This window comes from Salvelinus fontinalis, chromosome 4 (genome assembly GCF_029448725.1).
Source record: "Salvelinus fontinalis isolate EN_2023a chromosome 4, ASM2944872v1, whole genome shotgun sequence".
Taxonomy (NCBI): Eukaryota; Metazoa; Chordata; class Actinopteri; order Salmoniformes; family Salmonidae; genus Salvelinus; species Salvelinus fontinalis.
The window spans coordinates 37707027-37726607 of NC_074668.1; the positions used below are offsets into that span (position 1 = coordinate 37707027).

At 45.0% G+C, this 19581-nt stretch overlaps 2 protein-coding genes across 4 annotated transcripts in view; one reads left to right on the plus strand and one right to left on the minus strand.

Annotated features, from left to right (window-relative positions):
• poc5 (POC5 centriolar protein homolog (Chlamydomonas)) overlaps positions 1-12610 on the minus strand; it is a 33982-nt gene extending 21372 nt beyond the window's left edge. Inside the window, exons 1-2 of one of the 3 annotated variants that reach the window (XM_055920037.1) lie at positions 12509-12610; positions 11779-11833 (exon numbers count right to left, since the gene is read on the minus strand). The gene's annotated coding sequence lies outside the window, so the exon portion shown is untranslated. Of the gene's footprint in view, positions 1-5330; positions 5423-11778; positions 11834-12508 lie in introns of those variants that run through there. The other 2 variants (XM_055920038.1, XM_055920040.1) reach the window with 2 other exon arrangements.
• The window catches only part of LOC129853700 (synaptic vesicle glycoprotein 2C-like), a 39809-nt gene continuing 25677 nt past the window's right edge, over positions 5450-19581 (plus strand). The window contains exons 1-2 of the mRNA XM_055920035.1: positions 5450-5540; positions 17022-17830. Of these exons, the coding sequence (XP_055776010.1) occupies positions 17224-17830 (607 nt within the window). The 5' untranslated portion in view covers positions 5450-5540; positions 17022-17223. The remainder of the gene's footprint in view (positions 5541-17021; positions 17831-19581) is intronic.

Here is a 19581-nt window from a genome sequence, read left to right on the forward strand (position 1 = left end):
GAGACTGTCCCCAGCCTCAGGTCACCGCTCCTGTGAATCATCAAAATCAGAGGACAAAGAGAGAAGCCTCTCTTTTGTGTGTTAGTGAGTGTGTCCGTGCCAGTATGTATGCATCTGTGTGTATAAATGCCTTTCTGTGTGTGAGTCTTTTCTGTGATGGTATTTAATGCACGTACAGTATATAGCCTGTGCCAGCTCTCTACATTTCTTGTCATTCCAACAACAACAAAAGAAGAAAATATATCAACATAATACCACCAGTCCCTGGCAGTATCACCATTCCATTGCTACCATCTACACCTCTGCATTTATCTCAAACTGCTGAAACCCATTTTAAATGCAATTCCTTTGATAATCATATCTTACAGTGGCTTAAACCTCATATACAACAAGAGGTAAACCCCACAGAGGAATATAAAATGTGATGTTTTGTGCAGATAATCATCTCTCTGCAGTGGATCTTGTTCCTCTGTGGTACTGCTGCAACGGTTTGCGGTCTTTAAGGATGTGAGTACTGTATGGCTGAGTGTCCTGTCCTGCATCAGTCCCTCACTTTATTCTCTGACCATCTCTCTCCACAGCTTGTGGATTTGAGAAGCGCTAGGATTTGACATAACAAGCCCAGCACTCACTGTCTCACACTTCATCTGAAGAGCCTACTTATCTCTGGTTATGTAATTATATAACATTATTATATAATCGTTGTGTGATATTCTGTCATATGTAAGAATTAGAATCTGTGTGTACTGTATTGTGTGTATAGAAATAAATAAAATAAACTCTTAGCTACTTTTAAAGTGTCTCTTTCTTTTCATGACTCTAGACTGCAGTCTCTTTCATCAGCTGAAAATATACTGTATAGTCAACTTTTTTATTCATTTCAATGCTGAAAGGGAAACACCTTACAAAACGGTGAACATGGATCACTATGCCCTCAATGTTATTGTTCTGAGAAGAAGGTGCAATGACCGGGGAGCGGTGATAGACCAGGATGATACTTTGAAATACTGACTAAATGAATAACATTCATTCAATGTTCTGCCAAGTAATTATGGGTGCCATCATTATAGATATGGAAGCATGAGACACGCATGGCATAATTTTTGTTGATTATCAGTCAGTATTCTTCCTGGTGACTAATGCCAGATTTGGGTCTTGGACTGCCCTGCATTAGGTTGCATGCCATTATTCTGCAGGTGCAACCTACAGTGTATGTTTGCAGAAAGGTAGGAACTGGTATTAATATCTGAATTGGAATTCTGTGTTGGCGTTTAGGGAAAGCAAATCCCATGCTTCTCACTAAATGCCAACACAGAATTTTAATTCTCCATTATGCTGATTTAATACATTTGAATGATCTTCTAACTGTTTGTCTTAGATTATAAAAAGCCTGATCTATGGTAAAGAAAGGAGTTACTCCAAGAATGGACCAGACAGAACGCTTCACTGAGACGCAAAAGAAAATGAATGTAACCTACTAAGTCAAGGCTTAATTAGGTAGGAAAGTATACATATACACTGAGTATACCAAACATTAGGAACAATAATGAGTTGCACCCAGAACAGCCTCAATTTGCCGGGGCATGGACTCTACAAGGTGTCGAAAGCATTCCACAGGGATGCTGGCCCATGTTGACTCCAATGCTTCCCACAGTTGTGTCATGTTGGCTGGATCTCCTTTGGGTGGTAGACCATTCTTGATTCACACAGGAAACTGTTGAGTGTGAAAACCCCAGCAGCGCTGCAGTTCTTGACACAATTCGGTGAGGCTACTACCATACCCCGTTCAAAGGCACTTAAATATTTTGTCTTGCCCATTCACCCTCTGAATGGCACACATACACAATCCATGTCTCAAGGCTTACAAATCCTTCTTTAACCTGTGTACTCCACTTCATCTTCACTGATTGAAGTGGATTTAACAAGTGACATCAATAAGGGATTATAGCTTTCACCTGGATTCACCTGGTCAATCTATGTCATGGAAATAGCAGGTGTTCTTAATGTTTTGTATACTCAGTGTATATATATTTTTACTTGGATCAACTTGATGAATGCATGCTTGTAACTAACCAAGCACAAAGCAGTGTTACTTGTAATGTATTTAGTGGAGGTTAAGATTTTAAGGACTGTATCTCATCATGATTCAGCAATTTTATTGAGAGAAAAGTGTGTTGTGGCCTAATTCACTGAATTATCTGGAGACTGCCTGCAATAGAAAGGTAATCAATAATGCATGTATCCAGTGTGTCATATCCACCAACAGGTATGTAGCCTAGCCTACCAGTGCTGGTAGTAGTAAACCGTGTTGGACGTACCAGTACAATTTTGGACCTGCAGTAAACTGTCGAAATAAGTAGATTATTCTTCATTCTATAGTAGACTAGTAGCCGGCCCTGCGCCAGGGAAAATACATGTATTATGCTGGAGTTAAGGTGTTCCTCACCCACACAATCTAAATGTGCACAAATCAGCTCATTTAAACCAGCAATGCCGCTGAAAATGTACACACATACGGTAATAGTGGTATTGTTACTTCGCAAATTCAGCACTGAAATAATTTCAGGACCGTGGACAGCAGCCATTCGCGGAGAATTGCTTTCTGGGCCATGGACAGCTGCGAATGAAAATCTGTTGTCGCCTTGTTGGCCTTATGTGGTTAGAAAGAATTTACACATAGCCTAACGCACTGCCTCTTTTTAGCGGAATACGCTAGCTAGCCAACTTTGTTTTCAACATTATACCAGCCATGGTCTAAAAATGTTTTCAAAGATTTAAGAAAGATAATTACTCATTTTTGTCAATGTAACGATCGTCTAATGCCTCCTCCTCGAATGAGGAGGAGGAGTAAGGGTCGGACCCAAAACGCAGCGTTGTATGCAGACATAAAGGATATTTATTAAAGAAAGACGAAACACGAAAACTCTTACACAAACTACAAAACAACAAACGACATAGACAGACCTGAACTTGAGAACTTACATATAGACACGAATAACGCACGAACAGGAAAGACTAGCCAAACGAACGAACAAACGAAACAGTCCCGTGTGGTGCAACAGACACAGACACAAGAACAATCACCCACAAACAAACAGTGAGAACAGCCTACCTTAATATGGTTCTCAATCAGAGGAAACGTCAAACACCTGCCTCTAATTGAGAACCATATCAGGCAACACATTAAACCCAACATAGAAACATAAATACATAGACTACCCACCCAGCTCACGTCCTGACCAACTAAACAAAGTAAAACAAAGGCAAATAAGGTCAGGAACGTGACAGTCAAGTGAACTTGAAAACATTGCAGTAGGGTAAATTGTGTTTTCTTTAGCCTACACTTCACGCTGTTGGAGACTGGCGGGAATTATAATTTGGCACAATGGTTTGCAACAGGTCGAGCTGTTGGAATTTGGAACGATGCCGGATTGAACAAAGCTGACTCCATAAAACACAAATGAGCAAAATACTGCAACATAAACACAAGGCTATACTACACAAACGTTTCAGCAAATACAATCTGTTTACAGCACCATTAATTTGCCTTTCAAATGGATGCCATTCATCTTTAGCCTGTCATCGGAAAGATATGACATTTTAAAAATGCATTTGTAGAATAGCATGAGTTCTTAAATCTGTAGAAAATGTGTTTGTTTAGAGTCATCTAAGAACTGTCTGTTAAAAAGTCCTGCTCTGGAAATCAAAACCTCGTATCATATCGCATACAGGGAGTGCTTGACTTGGGATGAAAGAAGTGCACGAGCTGTCTTTTTCCATGTCGGTCCATTAGACTGTGTTAACCGAAATTCACAAATAATGCTATAGACTTCTGATTATTCACTATTAATATGTCCATGACTTCTCCATGACTTTTAACCAAATTTTCATGACTGTTATTATAGCCTACATGAAAAAGTAAGCATTATTGACGCTGGAAGGCTGCTGTGTCTGATCCCATGAAGGCCTACCCTCTCCTGCCATTGTGCCCTTTGTGGTGGGCACTTAACCCCCCACAAAGTAAAACTGCACATGTTGTTCATCTGGAGACCTCCTGGGTGTGCAGGCTTGGCTTTTGAGCCAGCCCTGAAACACCCAAGTCAGCTTATAAAAGTCATGTTGAGCAACTGATGTTTAAGCTACAATGTGGTTAGACCAGGGCTTGAACAAAAGCCTGCACACCCAGTAGCTATCCTGGAGGATGGTTGCCACCCTTGATGTAAAATATTGCAACATTACAACCATATACTTTTGTCTTTATGAAATTATTAAATCATTCAATGAATCAGGGATCAAATGGATAAGGTAGGCTACTTCAAAGCAAGATATCTAACTAGACATGTTAATATATTGTAACGACCCTGGGTTTATAAGCGCGGAAATCGACTCTGCCGCTTGAGGTTGCTTTTGCGGCACGGTCGATAGCGTGCCGGACGAGGGTTCGAGACTGTTTCATTACAATATTTAAGGCTAAAATATAAATGTTTCAGGGGAGATCAATGTTTAATTTGTCAATTAAGATATTCATAGAAATGGTTTAAAGTTATTGCAATTACATGCCTACTGTTTAATAGAGGGGAATCCTAGCTTTCCAACGATGCACATTTATTTAGGCTATCTACAGTCCCGGTGGAAAGGCGACAACTACATTAATGCTGAGGTATAGCTATAGTTAAATAACGAGATAGCCAATTCAAAACATAACTTGTAGTAGTTATCTAGTTAGTCTGTTTGTCTGTCATTATTTTATACTTGCTGCTGAAATGTCGTTCTCTCCTCCGGCATCCGCCCACTCGCACTCGCACTGGCACACACTCACACTGGCACACACATACACGCACGGAAGGGTCCGATAATGGCTGATATGTAGAATTGTAAGTGATTGATAATATTAAAAAGCGTGTCTTCATGAATTACATTAACAAAAATTAATACAATCATTTCCATGACTTTTCATGACCATACAACCCCTAATTTGACATTTTGTAACAGCGCATCATGCGCATTCAGGTTGGCGCATTTTTAATCTGCACAATCTCAAACAGCCTACTGTCACACACAGATTCACAGACTAGCGGCAAATAAACTTGAACAAAGTGGGATCAGGAAATTAATCCCCACTCCCTATTGCTATTCAATGCAGATCCAGTAAGCAATTCCCCCCAAAAATAGAAATGCCTGTACGGCGCTCGGGACAGCTCTGGCCCAAGTCAAGCACTACAGTCCGTCGCAGTGTTTCACGTCATGCTCCCTCTAATTACATTGTTCCATTTCACGGAATTGCCGGCATCACTCAATGAAATACAATTATTGATTGCACTCTCTCCTACCTCTCCCTGTCCCTCCTACTTCTCTCTCTCTCTTTTCTTTCCTGAAGTACTGCAGGGAGAGAACAGCATCGAAAAAACACCGGCAGACAGCAACTACCTCAGTTCTACAGTGGGACACCAGCAAATTTACATTCACAAGACACAAGCAACTCGCCTGGTGCAATGGCTAACAACCAGCGAAATCCACTTTTCCTCTCTCTTTAAACAACGGTAAGCGCTTTAATTTCTTGAGGCAAAACTGAGATTAGTATTTTTCAAAAAGCCTAGCCTACAGTGTTTCCTTTATTGTTTCATATAGACTTTCTGGGAATGCAGAATCATTTTCACTATAGGCTAAGTGCAAAGTAGGCTAATGTAGCAAAATACACTTTTGATATTGTTAAATGCAAAGTTCCATTGCGTAATTCTAGACTGCAGTGCAACTGTGTGGAGGATGTTGGCAGGGATCCCCACTTTATTAATGATAAAAAGCTACTGCTTAATCTCATTCATAGCCTACGTCTGAAGTTGACCAGCTTTTTCAGTGTTTATGCTTGGCTTTTCTTTGGGCTATGCATAGTCCGTGCAATAAATGTGCTTCGAACCATCCAGATACTCTACTTGGAGTATATATAGGCTTCATTTGGGACACTAGCCTATAATGTATGTTAACATCAAAGAGAAAAGTTTGGTTTTAGTCATGTAACATTGTAGCTACCCTTTTACAGACCCACCAAGTAAAGTCATGATGTCCATGATATCTGTTCTTCATTACATTTTATTTCAATTGAAGTCGATAGTTGTTACAGTCTCAAATCTCTGCAAGTCTGACAGGAGCTCTCGGCTGCGGTGAATGAGTAGGCTATCACATGGCTGGTTAACCCGAGCGTTTATAGCACTCTGCATTACCGCCAAAAAGAGCGCGAGGCTGCGGGTACAGTAGCGTGCTGGGTACTGAGTCATCCGTGGACTGCACCTCAGAAAATGCAACGATTGATAGGCAGGCTACCAAAGAGCATGGCCAGTGAACCGGAAATCTGCATCAAAGTCCTCTGTAGGAGCACTATAGGTAGGCTTGCTTGGCAACATTTAAAGGGTAGGGAGCATACACCTAACCACATGTAACTAATGGATTTGCATTAGTATATGCATCAAGTCCCAATGCAAAGTTACATCTCACTTTTTACAAAGAAAACGTGATCAGAATTCCCGAAGAATGCCAAAGTCATGTGTGTGATGTAATATGGAGGACCTGGGAAGCAAGCCTAATCCCTATAATGTAAACGCCAACAGAAATAACTTCAAAAGTATAATTTCAAATTAAACCAAATCGTTTGCACTCATGACTACTGGTTTCAATTGAATTTTCAGCCAATTTACAAGCAAATACTTGATGAATTTATTGTTACAAATCAGCTTGCAAGGTTGCTAGCCAACTAGCCTGTTAATGTTAGCCCTACTAGCCTGCTAACATTAGCCCTACCAGCCTGCTAACGTTACTTTAACACTGTATTAGTCAGCCAGTTGCTATCAACACCTAGCTTACAGCTACATTGAAGTAAACCAATGTTTTGGAAATACATAATTCTATCTAACCAGTTATCAAATAATGTTACCTGTATTTAAAGTTATTTTAGTCAGCAAGCCAGACAGCCAAAGTTAGTTATTTTAGCCTGCCAGCTAGCCTATACAGATAACTACCCAAGCTTACCAATGTTGACCATCACCATGGTCAACATAGCTGTCACGATCGTGTGGCGGATTGATGGACCAAAACGCAGCTTTTGGAAAGTAAGCCATCTTCTTTTATTTTTTTAAAGATGACGAAAAATAAACACGACACGAAACACTTTAACAAAACGAACAAAACAACAAACGACCGTGAAGCTAAATAACGTTGTGCACTTACACACACTGGCTACAAACGTTCTGACATAGACAATTACTCACCACCAATGAGAGCCTATGGCTACCCTAAATAAGGCTCCCAATCAGAGACAACCGAAATCAGCTGTCTCTAATTGGGAACTCATTCAGGTAACCATAGACTCTCCTAGATAACTAAACATACATAGACAACGCTAGACATCTGAACTCAACACAAACCCATATACTACACCCCATAACCCCTTTACCATAGAAACACCCAAAACCAACAAAACATAAACATTCCCCATGTCACACCCTGACCTAACTAAAATAATAAAGAAAACAAAGAATACTAAGGCCAGGGCGTGACAAACCCCCCCCTTGAGGTGCGAACTCCGGGCGCACCATTACACAGTCTAGGGGAGGGTCTGGGTGGTCTTCCATCCACGGTGGCGGCTCCGGCTCTGGTTGTGGTCCCCACAGTACCTAACCACCTCCTAGGCTTCCTCCAAACGACCCCCCTCCACATTAACCCCATTGCATGAAGGGGCAGTTCCGGACTAAGGGGCAGTACCAGGGTAAGGGGCAGTACCAGGGTCAGGGGCAGTACCAGGGTCAGGGGCAGTACCAGGGTCAGGGGCAGTACCAGGGTCAGGGGCAGTACCAGGGTCAGGGGCAGCACCAGGGTCAGGGGCAGCACCAGGGTAAGGGGCAGCACCAGGGTAAGGGGCAGCACCAGGGTAAGGGGCAGCACCAGGATAAGGGGCAGCTCCGGACTGAGGAATGGCAGCTCCGGACTGAGGAATGGCAGCTCCGGACTGAGGAATGGCAGCTCCGGACTGAGGGACTGCAGCTCCGGACTGAGGGACGGCCCATGGCTGGCTGACAGATCTGGCTGCTCATGGCTGGCTGACGGATCTGGCTGCTCATGGCTGGCTGACGGATCTGGCTGCTCATGGCTGGCTGACGGATCTGGCTGCTCATGGCTAGCTGACGGATCTGGCTGCTCATGGCTAGCTGACGGATCTGGCTGCTCATGGCTAGCTGACGGATCTGGCTGCTCATGGCTGGCTGACGGATCTGGCTGCTCATGGCTGGCTGACGGATCTGGCTGCTCATGGCTGGCTGACGGATCTGGCTGCTCATGGCTGGCTGACGGATCTGGCTGCTCATGGCTGGCTGACGGATCTGGCTGCTCATGGCTGGCTGACTGATCTGGCTGCTCCTGTCTGGTTGGCGGCTCTGGCAGATCCTGTCTGGTTGGCGGCTCTGGCAGATCCTGTCTGGTTGGCGGCTCTGGCATATCCTGTCTGACGGACGGCTCTAGCGGCTCCTGTCTGGCTGGCGGCTCTAGCGGCTCCTGTCTGGCTGGCGGCTCTAGCGGCTCCTGTCTGGCTGGCGGCTCAGTGGGCTCATGGCAGACGGGCGGCTTTGCAGGCTCATGGCAGACGGGCGGCTTTGCAGGCTCATTGCAGACGGATGGCTCAGATGGCGCTGGGGAGACGGATGGCTCAGATGGCGCTGGGGAGACGGATGGCTCAGATGGCGCTGGGGAGACGGGCAGTTCAGTCATCGCTGTGCAGACGGCAGACTCCTGCCGGCTGAGGCGCACTGTAGGCCTGGTGCGTGGTGCCGGGACTGGTGGCACCGGGCTGGGGACACGCATCTCAGGGCTAGTGCGGGGAGCAGCAACAGGACGCACAGGACTCTGGGGACACACAGGAGGCTTGGTGCGTGGTTTAGACACTGGTGGTAAAGGGCTGGAGACACGCACCATATAGCTAGTGCGTGGAGGAGGCACTGGTGGTACTGGATTGGGGCGGGAGGTGGCGCCGGAAATACCGGACCGTGCAGGCGTACTGGCTCCCTTGAACGCCGAGCCTGCCCAACCTTACCTGGTTGTATGCTCACCGTCGCCTGACCAGTGCGGGGAGGTGGAATAACCCGCACCGGCCTATGTAGGCGAACCGGGGACACCATGCGTAAGGCTGGTGCCATGTACGCCGGCCCGAGGAGACGCACTGGTGACCAGATGCGTTGGGCCGGCTTCATGACATACGGCTCAACGCTCAGTCTAGCCCGGCCGATACGTGGAGCTGAAATGTACCGAACCGGGCTATGCACGCGTACAGGAGACACCGTGCGCTCTACTGCGTAACACGGTGTCTGCCCGTACTCTCGCTCTCCACGGTAAGTACAGGGAGTAGGCGCAGGTTTCCTACCTGACTTCGCCACACTCCCTTTAAGGCCCCCCCCAAGAAATTTTTGGGTTGTACTCACGGGTTTCCAGCCTTGTCTCCGTGCTGCCTCCTCATATCGCCTCCTCTCGGCTTTAGCTGCCTCCAGCTCTTCACGAGGAAGGCGATATTCTCCCGGTTGAGCCCACGGCCCCTTACCATCCAGTATCTCCTCCCATGTCCATGAATCCTGTGTAGGTAGGTCCTGTTGCCGCTTTCCATGCCGCTTGGTCCTATAATGGTGAGTAATTCTGTCACGATCGTGTGGCGGATTGATGGACCAAAACGCAGCTTTTGGAAAGTAAGCCATCTTCTTTTATTTTTTTAAAGATGACGAAAAATAAACACGACACGAAACACTTTAACAAAACGAACAAAACAACAAACGACCGTGAAGCTAAATAACGTTGTGCACTTACACACACTGGCTACAAACGTTCTGACATAGACAATTACTCACCACCAATGAGAGCCTATGGCTACCCTAAATAAGGCTCCCAATCAGAGACAACCGAAATCAGCTGTCTCTAATTGGGAACTCATTCAGGTAATCATAGACTCTCCTAGATAACTAAACATACATAGACAACGCTAGACATCTGAACTCAACACAAACCCATATACTACACCCCATAACCCCTTTACCATAGAAACACCCAAAACCAACAAAACATAAACATTCCCCATGTCACACCCTGACCTAACTAAAATAATATAGAAAACAAAGAATACTAAGGCCAGGGCGTGACAATAGCTAAGTAGTAAGCCAGAGAACAACTTGTCTAGCACAGGTAGGAACCCACAAAACACACACAAATACGCCACCAGATATAATGTAGAGAGAGCGGAGAAATACAGATTGACGGCTGAGTTAGCTACCAAAGAAGAGTCAGAGAGAGGCCTTCAGAGGGAGAGTCCGTTTCACCGGCCGAGGGAGAGTCAGCTAATCCAATGCGATGTAATGAGGTAAATTCACATTGAATTTACCCGGTTCATGTACATCACTGCTGACACTTGCGGTGTACCGGTAGGTTGATAGGAAACAGAGGTTGCAGGGTTCACATTCACAAATGGCACAGCACCTGGTTTCATTCAGTCTCAATCCGAATCCTTCCACTGGTTAAGCTAAGCCATCGAAGTCCTCTGGGGTGAAATGAGCACTGCACACAGTAGATGTGCGCACGGTTCCCTTATTCCAATCTGCTCGCTTCAACCGGACAAACCAGTCCCACTTCAAAGCTAGCTTCTTATTTTTGGGCCACAAATGAGCCGTAACCCCGTCCTTGTGGGTATTACTGCAGTATGTGGGTATTACTGTACTAGCTACGAATGACAGAAAACGAATACAACACTCACTCGCTAGCTCATCCACTGCTAAGTGCACAGAACAAGAGGTGATGCAGTTTTTCACATGCATTTACAGTGCATTCGGAAAGTATTCAGACCCCTTGACCTTTTCCACATTTTGTTACGTTACAGACTTATTCTAAAATTGATCAATTGCTCAGTTTGGCCTGGCGGCCAGCTCTGGGAAGAGTCTTGGTAGTTCCAAACTTCTTCCATTTAAGAATGATGGAGGCCTCTGTGTTCTTGGAGACCTTTAATGATGCAGAATTTTTTTGGTACCCTTCCCTAGATCTTTGCCTCAACACAATAATGTCTCGGAGCTCTATGGACAATTCCTTCAACCTCATGGCTTGGTTTTTGCTCTGACATTCACTGTCAACTGTGGGACCTTATAAAGACAGGTGTGTGCCTTTCCAAATCATGTCCAATACATTTGATTTACTACAGGCGGACTCCAATCAAGTTGTAGAAACATCTCAAGGATAATCAATGGAAACAGGATGCACCTGAGCTCAATTTCGAGTATCATAGCACAGGGTCTGAATACTTATGTAAATAAGGTTTTATAAATTTGGCAAAAAAATTGAAAAACCTGTTTTTGCTTTGTCATTATGGGGTATTATGTGTAGATTGATGAGGATTTTGTTTTATTTAATCCATTTTAGAATAAGGCTGTAACGTAACAAAATGGGAAAAGTCAAGGGGTCTGAATACTTTCCGAATGCAGTGTATATGGTTTCTTCTTCGTGGATGTACATAGTAGCCCACTAATGCCAACACTTGGTCTTGAATGTAATTACGTGCATTGCTAGTAGCTAACCGGTTCGCCATATGACATTGACAATAGTGCATTGTGGGTAGTTCTGAAGATATCCAAAAATAAGTTCATAAATATTTCAAAACCCCAAAACATAACTATTTTTGGAATTATGGGTAACCACACCGTGACTACAACTAAGTTAATAAGTCTTTGACCATACTACGTTACTTGGTGAGTAAAAACTCATGCTTCTTACCCTTTACGTTGTCTTCAAAACAGCTTGACAGATTTTCATGGGCGGTGTTGTCTGTCTGGAGTCAGTTGGTGGGAAACAAGAGACAGTTTTTCTTTATCCTCACTTGACTTTTAATGGTGTTGACAGCTAAATTAAGCCATGTGTAAACTATGGCTTTCAGATTCAGGAAAAAGCTCCTGGAAGTTCTCCAATCAGTTAACCAATCAAACACCAATCAATCCCAAATCTTTTAGTTTTGTCACTCAAATCTAAACCCAAATCGTTTTCTCCCAGGTGGACCATACACTCTAGCAACCCCTCTCGACTCAAAGCTACATCATTGAGAGAGGTAGTTAATTGACACTGGTCCAATGACAATGCAGTAAAAGTGGAAGCCTCCAAATAGACCCAGTGAGTCAGCCATGCAAGTAACCCTGTCTAAGCACTAAGCAAATTAACAATTTACAGATACATCATTTGTATATCTGGGATGATTGAACCTGGTAATGTAATTACTTGGCATCATACAGTAATGTTATTCAGCCACGACCTCTGAACTTCGCATTCTATCTCCAGTTAACATTTGAACCACATAATTTTCTGCAAAAATGTCCTGCATAAATTCTTGAATCTCTTCACACATACATGTGTGTCTCCATTTTCATAATTTTCTCTCTTGGTGTAACTTGTGGTGATACAAAGAAGTCCCTTTCCTAACTAGTGTCAGGCTGGTAAATCACTGCGTGCTCACCGTTTTCTCTGTTCGAGCTCTCTGTGTTTCCTAGCTCTGCAGTGAGGGGCTGGCATGGCTGAGTGACCATATGTCCACCGCTCAGATCAAACAGGAAGCAGTGTGTGTCCACTGGGAACCAAGGGACAACACCTACAGTACACTGTTTGGATCCTCCCTCCCTCCCTGACTCAAATGTGACTCTGTTAACTATTATGTGACATAGTAATAGTAAACGGGAACTAGGTGATATTGTAATACAAATACCAAAGATGAACAGGGTGCAGTTATCTGATATCCCATTGGCCATTATGTCCTGCATCTGTGAAATCTGCCGGATGTGTGTATACTACCTTGGCTTGAACTGTGAATGCTCTATATGGGATCCTTCAGCTTTATTTTAGGTCACTACATAGTGTGTGTAGAGTGCATATATAAGTGCCATTCATTTTGACCAGCACTATCACGTGACGTCACAACATCATTACTTCCATTCACTGCAGTCGTGAGCGAAGCTATCTATTATTATAAGCATGGGGTGAATTCCTACTGTATGTCTTATCTCCACTGAGCACGAGATTCATTGAAGTCAACAATAATATTTATAATTCTGGTTCTTACAGAGAAAAAAAGGTATTGCCAACCTGCAAAAGTTGACATGTGAAGGTTGACTGCACTACAGAGCACTATAGAAGCAGGTTTCCTCCAGGTCTAATCTGTGTACCCACATGACAAGTTTGCCTTAGCTCTCTTCCATTCCTCTCTCACTTTCTTTACTCTCCTTTAATCTCTCTCACTCATCCCCCTCTTCTCTCCCTTCAACCCTCTCTCTTTTTTTCCTGCCATCCCCTCTCCTCTTTCATCTCAACTCTTTCCCCCTCTCCCTCTCCCCATCTCACCTCCATATCGCTCCTCTCATCCTCCTGTCTCCATACCACTCCCTTTTCCTATCCCTCTTTATACATCTCTCTTTTCTATGTATTCCACCATTCTGCTCTCTCCCTCGCTCTCTCTCTTTCTCTCTCTCTCTCTCTCTCTCTCTCTCTCTCTCTCTCTCTCTCTCTCTCTCTTTCTCGTTCTCTTTCTCTCTCTTTCTCTCTCTCCACTCTCAGTAATGGCATCAGTGTCTGATGAAATCTCCTAACTGAAGACATCCCAATCCCAGGCTCCGTCTTGCAGATGAGGTCATGCACTCTCCGTTTTGATGCTGATGGAACAAACCAACTGCCAAACTGTCCATCCACACTTGTCTTTCAAAAGGGAGGACATCCACAAGTCAAACATGACTAAGATGGAATATATTAATCATTTCTGTTTAAATAGATTGCTTCCCCTACATTGCTATTATATCCACCATAGGATTTTATGATCTCATGAAAATAAAGGAGGTGTTCACTGCCTTCAGTAGGTGTGGATCAGGAAACCTGTAAACTCCTCCTGCAAGCTTTTGTTTTTCATTCTAACCTCCTGCTTGTAAAAGTAAAATGGCCTTGTGTCAGGTGATCTGTGTCATGAATTCAGGCCAAACTGAGAAAGCAACATATTATGATATAAACTAACTGTGGGGCCCCAAGACCCATTTGCATGCAACACTGCTGAAGACACAAATGGCCAATGCGATACATTGAATGTAAAACCAATGTTGCTAGCTAGTGGCTATATCTCTTTGAGTCTTGACTCAGATGGAATGGGGTGCAGGAACTCCTGACTCAGTGATATACTCAACTAATCATGGTCCTAATGGATCTATAGCTCTTCGCATTGTTGATCTCAGCCAACCCAAAGTAGTTTTTCCCTGTTAACCCCTCTGTATGCCAGTCCACACTCTCCCGTGACAGAGGTACCCCGCGAGTGCAATCTCTGGGCGTTGATTGCCTTGTCAGGCCTGGTGCAGGATGACATCACAGTGTGAACTGAAATGGGTTTGGTAGGAATGGAGGAGATGAAGAATGATGGGGGTGGGGATGGGGCGTTACAACCGAACGTATTTTTTTGGTTGATTTTTTTTGTTGTAAAAACATCCCTTTTCAATCAGTACACACATTAATGGATTTTAAAAATAATAATTTTGACACATTTTGCACACTCGGTAGGAAGGTACATAGAGCCTAGTTTGGTGAAATGCCTTACCTACTGTATACAGTTAGGGCAATTAGATATGTTTGAAGGAGACTAGGTAGAGGTTTGGAGTGATAACTAGTTAGTTAGTTTGACAGGTGGATACGAGGGGATGGTGGAGGGAGAGGTTGAATGGAAGGGTGTAAATGAACAGAAGAAAGTAGTGCGAGGTATAATGGATAGAAAAGGGGAATAGGGCAGGGGAGTGATAGACAGATCAGATGTGAGGAGAGGGATGTAGGAGTGGTATGATAGATGGCAGTGAGACTGCCCCTGTTGGTCTGGCTGTCTGTGCTGTCTCGGTCTCGTCAGTGGTGGTCAGGTGAGGTGGACTGTGAGGGCCTTGGTATGCACACATGTCTTCACTGATCCTCATCACCACTGACAGGGAGGCTTGGACTCTGCTCCACAGACTCTCTGACAGACAGATGCTGGACACACACACACACACACACACACGCACATAACCCACTGTGTGTGTGTGATCAGTGTGTGTGTGTGAGAGAGAGAGTGCATGAGAGAGTGTGCGTCTGTGTGTGTGAGTGTTTGTATGCTTGCTTACTTTGCATTTAGAGGTGCTTGTGTATGTGTGACCACCCAACTCATGACCTGCATGAAACACTAGGACGCGTCAATGTCTTGAGAGTCTGTCAGGAGTCTTGACAAGCCACTGGCAGTGCCTGACTCTGAGTTCACATAAGACAAGCATTAAAAGTGCAAGCTTCGCTGTCAAGATAAACTGCAGAATGGGCTCCAATAGCAGTGTAGCACAGTATAGCAGGGGGGTTGAGAGAGACAGGTTTGCATATTAAATCTCTGAAGATGGTTATTTAACTTCACCTAACCTGAGTGTCCTCTGTAATACAGCTCAGCGATGTTCATCAAACTAAGGTTCTCTGCAAAAAAAGGATCCCAATAACGAGAATGACAAAGCAGTAACACAGAGAACCCTGTACTAGTCACAATGATGAATAACACAGGCAATATGACCAGTACATAGAAAAGGAGAGTTGGTCTTAACTGCAGAAGCCAGCCAATGAGACAGAAGAGATTAGCAGAGTCACCTTGAATCAGCGGTGTCATTCTGCCCAGTAAAATTGTATAATGGGAGCTGGAGCCTGGGAGGTGATTTGTGGCCTCCTGACAGAGCTTCAGTGTTCATTAGGCCCTATGGAGAGCAGCTCAGAGACACACTGAAGGGATGCAGAGATACACACACTCACACTTGTTAATCAAAAATACAAAAAAATACAACATTTCAGCACTTATAATCTTACAAAATACGGACACACCTCTCAGTCTCTACCAGAATCAAAGCCTTCTTCCATTGGACAATTGCTTGACAGTTCCCAATTAACTTCTTTCTTCCCTCCAATCAGCAATGTATATTTTATGCAGCTGTAGTATGAAAGAGTTCAGCCAGGGCGATTAAGTCAGTCTGTGATATACTGTAGGTCTTGGTTTACACTTTGATCATTCACAATGAATCACTCCAGGGTTATGTTGGGGTCACACTTCTGCCTGCTAACCTAATGTAGCAGGCGTAAAGGAAACACCTGAACGGCAATTCTTTCTTTCTGATCCTGACGAGAGGGGAGGTTCTCTTCTGCACTATTCAACCAATCCAGTAAATGTGGAGGAGGAGTTAAGATGGAGTGTTGCATTGTTAACGTCCAAAAGCGGAAGTCACGTCACAGGCTCTCTTTCCATTTCCCCTGAAAACCGGATGTATCCGGTTGTTTCCACTCTGCTGAGGGTGCCCTCTTGCCAACCCAGGCCTCCTCTGACTGGGTGGGTTTCCCCCTGCCCATTGTGTGTCCTAATTCATGTGTATGAAATCAGTGACATTGCCAAATCAATTTCCTTCGAACACACCTTCGTGGTGTGTGTGTTTGTACATTATGCTGGTGACACAGAGGCCATTTGCCTTCAGTGTTTCCCGTGGATCCTCCTCATGCATGGATTTAAGGATGACACTACGGTTCCGCTTGGGTCACCACACCTGCTCTTATATACCAGCGCTTTATTTGGAAGACAAGTACATTTTTTCCAGAACCTTGATCATGAGTCAGCATATTTCCTGTCTCTGTTTAAGACCTGAGACTGAAGGAGACTCATGAAATATAGAACAGGGGAGCTCTCCTGGAAATGTAATATACTTCATGAATATAAACTGTGTAATACGGCCAAAGCCATTTTCTTTACATCACTCAAGGAAATGATTAAAGGGGAAAGTGTCAGGCAGGCAGGACAGCGAGTGAATGTTTAAGAGAGTTAGGTGTCAGTGCTGTTTTTCTGCAACACCTGTTTGTCTGGTTATGAATGCAGCTGTCGAAACTTCACGAGTTATTCACCTTATCTGACTGGAACTTCTCTCTCTCTTTTGCTCTTTCTCTCCCACCCCCTCTCTCTCTAGCTTCCACAGCTTGATCAATGAACACCACAGCCAGTGAGGGTAACTTTCTGTGGTGACTGCAGACTTCAGGGTTTTCCCTGTTGAATCTCCAGACCCACCACTCTGATTTGCTCCCAAACCTCTCTGCCGGATTCCATCCATCTCCCTCCGCCCTCTTCCTACCCCCCTGTACTCCCACCCCTGAACGTCCATCAGAGCTAAAATGGACGACAGCAACGAAAACAGGACTTCCTTAGTGAAGGGGGCCAAGGACATCGCCAAGGAGGCCAAGCGGCACGCTGTGAAAAAGGTCAACAAGGTCGTGGACAGCACCACAGACGAGTACTCCCAGCGCAAATACAGCCGTTTCGAGGACGAGGTGGACGAGGGGGACGACTTTTACCGTAACCCTCCCAGGCAGGACGGAGGCTACAATGACAACGACCAGGCCAGTGATGCCAGCGACGCCACAGAGGGCCATGATGACGAAGATGAGATCTACGAAGGGGAGTACCAGGGAATCCCAGCGGCCGGAGACAGGCGGGCCAGGGAGGGGCAGGTGGCTCTGGGGCAGCCCGTCACAGACAGCCTGAAAGACCGTAAGGAGCTGGAGCAGGAGAGGCAGGCGGACGAGGAGGAACTCGCCCAGCAGTATGAGCTGATCATCCAGGAGTGTGGCCACGGCAGGTTCCAGTGGCAGCTGTTCCTGGTGCTGGGCCTGGCCCTCATGTCGGATGGGGTGGAGGTGTTCGTGGTGGGGTTTGTTCTACCCAGCGCCGAGACGGACATGTGTGCTCTGGGTGGCTCCAACTCCAGATCTGGATGGCTAGGTAAGCAGTTAGGGGTGTGTGTGTGTGTGTGTGTGTGTGTGTGTGTGTGTGTGTGTGTGTGTGTGTGTGTGTGTGTGTGTGTGTGTGTGTGTGTGTGTGTGTGTGTGTGTGTGTGTGTGTGTGTGTGTGTGTGTGTGTGTGTGTGTGTGTGTGTGTGTGTGTGTGTGTGTGTTTAAAACATGAGTGCTTAGCAGTTTCTGTAAGCTTCTGTAAGATCACAACAGGATTAAATTACTGTTGTCCACAGAGTAGCGTGTAACGGTACGTTGGTTTCTGTGTCCTTGTTGAGGGGCTAGTTTTCCCAATGTGTTCACTTGGAGTCACACTAGTCCAGATGGCTGCAGGTCTGTAATCCATCACTATCGAGTCTGACATGACGTGTGTGTCCAGGGGCTGCCTGTGTTAATGTCATACTGTAAAAACATAGAATCAGTCAGCCCTCCACCCCCTGCACAGTGAGACATGGCACAACTACTTCCACTGCTCCATGCTCTGCTTACCCTTATTCATGTTCTCTCTCTCTCTCTCTCTCTCTCTCTCTCTCCCTCCCTCCCTCCCCAGATGAGGTGACTCAGGCTGAAGGGGATTGTGTTTGTGTATTGTGGAGTTACTTTGACCTTGTTGGAGTCCAATGTGATCATCATCAAAATCAAATCAAATCAAGTTTATTTTATATAGCCCTTCGTACATCAGCTAATATCTCGAAGTGCTGTACAGAAACCCAGCCTAAAACCCCAAACAGCAAGCAATGCAGGTGTAGAAGCACGATGGCTTGGAGAAACTCCCTAGAAAGGCCAAAACCTAGGAAGAAACCTAGAGAGGAACCAGGCTATGAGGGGTGGCCAGTCCTCTTCTGGCTGTGCCGGGTGGAGATTATAACAGAACATGGCCAAGATGTTCAAAATGTTCATAAGTGACAAGCATGGTCAAATAATAATCAGGAATAAATGTCAGTTGGCTTTTCATAGCCGATCATTAAGAGTTGAAAGCAGCAGGTCTGGGACAGGTCTGGGACATCAGATGTGTCTCATTTCATTTAGTTTTGTCATTTTTCTTTTTCAGAGCGAGGTTAGAGCTACAGAAATATTCAAATAAATCCGCCCGCGGGAGGACGGGATACACATCTGTGCATTTTGTATACAAACAACACAGGTGTCAGTGCTTCGTTGGTTAGTTAGTTCAACTTGAGTTTACTTAGTTGTTTCCATGCAGACCCATCGCAGGGAAACATCAATAACATCCAAGATATTGAGGCTTTGCATCGCAAGCTGGTCAAACTGAGCCCAGTGTAACAGGATAATACAATATGAAAAATTCAATGAAATCAATCGGATTAAATTACAGAATAAAATGTGTACCTAACAGGATCCCACAGGAATCTTAACTGCTGCATGGGAACGATGGAGGAATGAGAAAGCACCTCACCGTATCACTTTCCACCTCCTCTGTTTTCTTCCCTTTCTGTAACTCTCTTTCCCTTTCCTTTCTTAGTCTCTTTCTCCTTTGTTATCCCTCCTCTTTTTTGTCTCCATTCTCTCTTTACATCTCTCCCTCCTTCCTCCTCTTTACCACTCCCCCCCCCTCTCTCTCTCTCTCCCTGTCTCTCTCTCCCTCCCTCCCCCTGTCTCTCTCTCTGTATATGGTAGCCAGCTGGCAGGCTGTGAGTATCTGCGTGGTCCAGGCCAGGGGCAGCTGAGCATGGCTAAACTGCAGTGAGATCGCAGTGCCACTGCAGAGATTACACTACCCGC